This window comes from Acomys minous, assembly GCF_964271855.1.
Source record: "Acomys minous genome assembly, chromosome: 1".
In the NCBI taxonomy this organism is placed as follows: domain Eukaryota; kingdom Metazoa; phylum Chordata; class Mammalia; order Rodentia; family Muridae; genus Acomys; species Acomys minous.
The window spans coordinates 20,071,166-20,077,165 of record NC_140483.1 but is presented as its reverse complement, the minus strand read 5'-3'; the positions used below and the strand labels follow the sequence as shown (position 1 = coordinate 20,077,165).

Genomic DNA, 6,000 nt, shown 5'->3' with positions numbered 1-6,000 from the left:
TTCTATGACATATCATGCAATAGCCAGTACATTTTTGCTGAACAGAGTTCATAGTTCATTAAATAGTCTGAAAGTGGAGAAAATTAGTCTTTTGTGACAGGAAACAGTACTTGAGCCGTGATGGATGACAGAGGAACATAAGGCTGGAAAAGCAAGAGGTACATTAACATCGGCAGTTTTCAGAACCGTTTTGTGTGGTGTGTCTCATACTCTAATCTTTGTGGCCTCATCAACACATGCAATCCGAGGAGAGAAGGGAAGGAACTACACTAGTACTTATGAGGCATATGTCAACGAGGGCTTAATGCAGGAGAATCCACACAGACTGCTCCACCTGTCAGGAGTCTGGTAGTTGTTATGTAAACAAGTGACCATCAGTGACCAACAGGCATCCTTTGTCACTCCTGCTAACAGCAGAAGACAAGGCATCTGTGGCAATAGAAAAAGAACATATTCTGGGGGACAAAAAGCAACAGCGAGATTCTGAACTTCAAGAAGGGACTTAATATTGGAATCAAGATCTACTTCTGAGCTCTCCTCTGAAGAAAAAGCCTCCCAATAGCATCTTTCATTTCTCTGTTTCTTAGACTATAAATAATGGGGTTGAGAAACGGAGCAAGGATAACAAAAGTGACAGCAATTACTGTGTCCCAGAAGACTGAGTAGGTGGCCGAGAATCTCAAATACATGACAGCCACACTGCCGAAAAACAGCAAGAAAACGGCAAGGTGAGCTGCGCAAGTGGAGAAAGCCTTGTGCCTACCTTCTGCTGAGGGCATCCTCAAAATTACCACAATGATCCGTATATAGGACAGGGCAATTACAAGGAAGGAGGCCAGGATCTCTACTGCATGGATGGCATCCACAATGACCACCAGAGATGTGTCTGTACAGGCCAGACTGAGCACAGGGGTGAAATCACAGAAGATCTGATGGATCTTGTTGGAGCCACAGAAAGGCAGCGTAGCAATCCATGCAATCTCAGGGAGTACCAGAAGGAAGCCACAGAAGCAGGATCCAGCTGTTAGTTGGACACAAAGTTTGGAAGTCATGATGGTTGGGTAATGGAGAGGGTAGCAGATAGCTATGTACCGGTCAATGGACATGGCTGTCAGGACACAGCCTTCTGTGATACCCAAGGAATGAAAAAAGTACATCTGCATGAGGCAGCCAGCCAGGGAGATGGTCTTCTTCTCACTGACTAGGCTGGAGAGCATCTTGGGAATGGTGGTTGTGGTATACCAGATCTCCAGGAAGGACAGCACACTGATGAAGAAATACATGGGTGTGTGTAGGGCCATATCCAGCTGTACAGCCACAAAGATCACTAGATTTCCTGATATGATGAACGCATAGACAAGAAGCAAGAGAATGAAAAATAAGAGGCCGCCTTCGTACAGAGGTGGGAACACGGAGAAGAGGAACTCGATCACCATAGTTTGATTCCGGCTGGCCACCAACTGTGTCATCTGTTAAAGTAGAAAAGACATGAGGGACTTCCTGGAATTGCGATGTTCCTAACACATAGATTCCTACCTGTATTCAGTTACTTAAGTTGAAAATTGAATCCTAAAGAAATCAGAACTATTTCTAAACTAGATTATTCCACGTCAGAAGCAGTTGAAACATTCACAACACCATCTCATCTCTCAGTGACCTTTCTCTCAGTGCCATAGATTTATGTGAGGAAAAATAGATATCTCAGAAGTTTAGTCTCAGATTTTTCTGGAAATTCAGCCATTCTCAGACTTGCCCTCAGTCCTTACGATCACCCTCTGTGTAATTAGCCTCAACACTTTCACTTTGATTTTCAAATATTTCTTTTTCCTGTTTTTCAAGGGGAAAATTAATTAAAACACAAAGGAGGCATCAGAAGCACTTATGATAATAATTTTCTTTGTTACTTTTTTACTTTTCCCTCCACTAATATTGCTCATGAATATCCATTTCTGGATTTCTGGTCTGTTTGCTTTGGACTGGAATATCGGTTTTTCACCAGGTGGTGATTGTGCAGACTTGCCCTCACAGACTCTACTTTCTCTTTGGCTTTCCCTTCTTTGTTCTCCAGGTTAACATGACAATTGCTCAAATTAAGAGCGGGAACTGACTCTGACATGAACTCTGGTGCCCCATATTTGACCACTTCCCCTTGGTGGGGAGATCTGGTGGCACTCAGAGAAAGAACAAGCAGGCTACCAAGATGAGACTTGATAGCCTATGACCATATAGTGGCGGAGGAGGTCTCCCTCGGTCATAGTCCGAGGAATAGGGTGAAAATGGGTGGTAGGGAACAGGAGGATACAAGTGGTGGGATAACAATTGAGATGTTATCTGAATAAATTAATAAAAAAATCTCTCCAGAATTACCTTGTACCTAATTAGTAGTTAGTTCTGGACAAACTTACTGCTACTCCCCAACAATGCCCACCCCTCACTCCCTTACAAAAGCTATGTCTAAAAGACAAAGGAAAAGAACCATTTGCAATTTTAACAATCATATGGACCATAATGATAGCTGTCTTGGGGTTGTGGGGGAGCTCCTAAAAATGAGCTGCTACACATCAACTACACTAGGATCTACTTGTTGGAATAATGGACAATCAAACTTCAAGCAAAGTTAATTAGCATTAGTGAAGTCTGTATGCACCCTTCTCACCCTGACCATCTCCATAGCTCATTCCCTGCTATCCATGTCTCAATGGAGTCATTCTGCAGATGCGTTGCCATAGCGATGACCTTTGCCCCTTCTTCCCCTTTCAAAACATCAAGGCAAAACTCAGAACTATCTGCCTCACAGTCATTGTCATCGCTAATGGAGTTCCAAACAAATATGGAACCAACTATCCTGAAAAATCAATAGTTCAGCAAAACAAGACCACTCTCTTGTAGTTTAATTTTTGGCAATTTCACTTATTTTCTGGATTTACTTCTATGGAAATTTTAGGTGTCAGTATCCCCTTGGTCATGGAAATCTTTGTGATTCCCCCTGGTAGAGCAACATTCTCTCCTCTGCTCTTACTTCAAATGTTCTTTTTTTGACATCTAATACATCTCTGTTGCATTTCAAATATTAACATTTTAGCTTATCTCCCCCAAGTAGAATTAAACCTCTTTAAGAGGAATCAAAGGAGAAACAAATTGTCACTTATTAATTCTTATGCAATGGTAATAATTCTAGTAACACATATTTGCTTTATATGCATTACGTACTGTGTTCCTACCTATAATCAATTAATAGTTACTGTTAAACAACAGATAAACTGAGAACAAATGAGAAGTAACTGATTCAAATTAATATGACAAAAACCACAAAGCAGTAACTTGATAGTAAGATTAGTTTACCCTAGAAGTCTATGGCCCTCTTTTTAATAAACCCTTATATTTATCTTTACAAGTATTGTGGTTTCATGGTGACAGATATGATGTGGTTTCTTCAGGTTATCTAAAGTAGAATCAGATAAATGCAATGCAGATTAGGAAAACTTGTTCACAGTACATGTTTCTGGTTTTATGTGCCAAGCTCGGAGGGAGGAAGAAAAGAGAGACAAACTTCTAAATGAAGTGAACTCTATGATGCTCAGTTGAAGGGCAGAGGGGAACCTGCAAGGCAGGCGGGAAGATGTGTGAGACTGGAGGTGCCCTCATCTGTCCTGCTTTTGTATGGAATTTCTCGTCTGCCTAACAATTCACTGAGTATACAAAGCAGGAGACCACAGAGGTATGAGAAAGAATAAGATGGACTATTGGTAGGTATCTCAGAGAAGCCCAACAGGGATTATTGCATTGCCCTAAGCGTGGACTTCCTCTCCCCAGTAAGTGTCCCATTAGTCACCATCATACAATTGTTCAGCTGACATGATTCTCCAATATATGCCAGTATCTTCCCAAAGCTTAAGAACTATATAAAAGTCAACAAAAATCATTCCTGCCACTGAAACGATAAAGGGTGTAAAATAATTTGTGGAATGACAGATAATTATCTGAATATAAAGAGGTCACCCTACAAATGTTGTTTGTACTGGAAAGGTCTGACTTAGCATTTAGTGATTAAACAAAGACATTACCTTGACCTGCAAATTCCTGGAAGGCTTGAGTTGCTTGAAACAATAGAAGGATGGTGCTCAAAAGACTTCAGATGTCAATATCTTCATCAGTTAACTGGCCTCTACTCCTTCTAGTGTTTGTATTGCATGTCATATCTCATCACTGAAATCTTCTACAAATCAATAAGACTCCGAAAGCAAGCAGCTAGATTCTGAAGAGTAGAGGGTTTGCAGGGAGCATCAGTTGAAGTGCAGAAGCCTCAGTGAAACTTGAATTTCAGTAGCACTTTGCACAACTCACCAGCCTGAGGCTACAAGACACTCCTCAGACTCTGTAGCCCGCAGTCACTTCTGTGCACGCTGGTGAGTATATAGAGATCGCTGATGACTCCCTTGGGGAATACACAGAATGGAAAGATGGCCTTTCCTGGGGGTTTCTCTTTAGATGCTGCAGTATCTCAAGGAAGCATCCTGGGCTTCCCCTCCAAGGGACAAATTAAGGAGAAATTGTCACGTGGTAACGAATCATCCCCCTGGATCATTCCCATGGATTCTCCTGTGACTGCAAAAACTTGTCTATCATGCAGGAGCAACAGCACACAGAGTAGACAAAGAATTCACAATAGACTCTAAAGAAGACCCATTCAGAAAATATAACTTTCCTCTCAGTTCCACATTTGTTGCTATTTCCTTCCCTGCTCATATACATGCATGTATTAGTATTTTCAAAACATACATACTAGATCAATTGATATCAAAGTTATAAGTTTGGTTTTCTTTGATTGGTTGGTTGCTTTGGTTTTGTTTTCTATTTTTAAAGCAATCTTAAAATTTAAATATATTTTGATCATGATCTCTCAAAGTTTTTCCAGACCCTCTCTTCCTCCAAACCCACCCAACTTTAAGTTCTTTTTCAAAAGTAAACCAAAAATCTAACACAACAACAAAAAATGCAAAACCTAGAAAACAGGAAACAACATCATCTAAAACAAAAACACCAAACTGTAGCCAACTAAACGCATGCACAGAGAACTGTGGAGTCCATTATTTGCTGGCCCACGACTCCTGAATATGAGATCCTCCCTCTATTGATTGATATATGTAGTGTCATTCAACTGGATAAAATTAATGTTCCCACTCCCGGAAGGTATAAATGACAGTTAATTTTAGTTATTCTTAAAGCTGAAATAATATCAACTGAGTGGATATTAATTGATTAAAGGGTGAAAGTTGTGGCTATATCAGTAAATTCAGAGGAAATACCCAGTGCAATTCAGCTTGTCTGACTTAAAAGAAAAAAAAACTTTGACACAGTTTGAGTAAGCAAGATATGATGAAACGAAGCCAGAAACTAAGAAGAAGTGAGACTGAGGAAGCTACACCCATGAAATTTCAGCAGCACGGCTGACTTAAAAAAACAAACAAAACTGGGCAATTCTGACAGTTGACAATTGTGTTTCTACAATGGATAGAAAAATGTCTCAGGCCCCTTCTCTTGTTCTACAGCAGCAAGTAATTAAAACATGCTGAGAAATTAGTCTTTCCCAGAAACAAGATTACTGATTGGCTAACTGGTATCAAGTGGTCAACCCTAGAAACATATACATGTTGACAAAAATTAATGGCCTTTGGGGGTTGTATTTTTTTTTTATTCATTTATATGTAACAACGATGGTTAAAAAAAGAAAAAGTATGAATTTGAGAGGATGTGGGAGGAAAAAGAGAAGGGAAGAACTTATGTAATTACATTTCCATTAAGTAAAAAAATAAATGTTTCTTGGAAAAATTAAGAAATACACTGCATTAACATACAAAGAAGAAACAGCACCCAAGATAATTAGGATTTAATATAGCAACTTACAGAAGAATGTAAAACAAATATTAAGAGAATACATAGAGGCCAATAAATTTACCAAATATGCTATTATTTATTAGTACAAGTCAATAAAGGGTGCCA

The 6,000-nt window shown here is 39.6% G+C and overlaps 1 protein-coding gene across 1 annotated transcript; it reads right to left on the bottom strand.

The window, feature by feature from the left end:
* Positions 1-521: 521 nt before the first annotated feature.
* On the bottom strand, positions 522-1,469 carry OR6K6 (olfactory receptor family 6 subfamily K member 6; the record flags this gene model as incomplete). Its single annotated transcript, XM_084792786.1, has 1 exon — positions 522-1,469. The coding sequence occupies one exon, from the start codon at positions 1,467-1,469 to the stop codon at positions 522-524; it is 948 nt and encodes a 315-aa protein (XP_084648912.1).
* Positions 1,470-6,000: the final 4,531 nt, after the last annotated feature.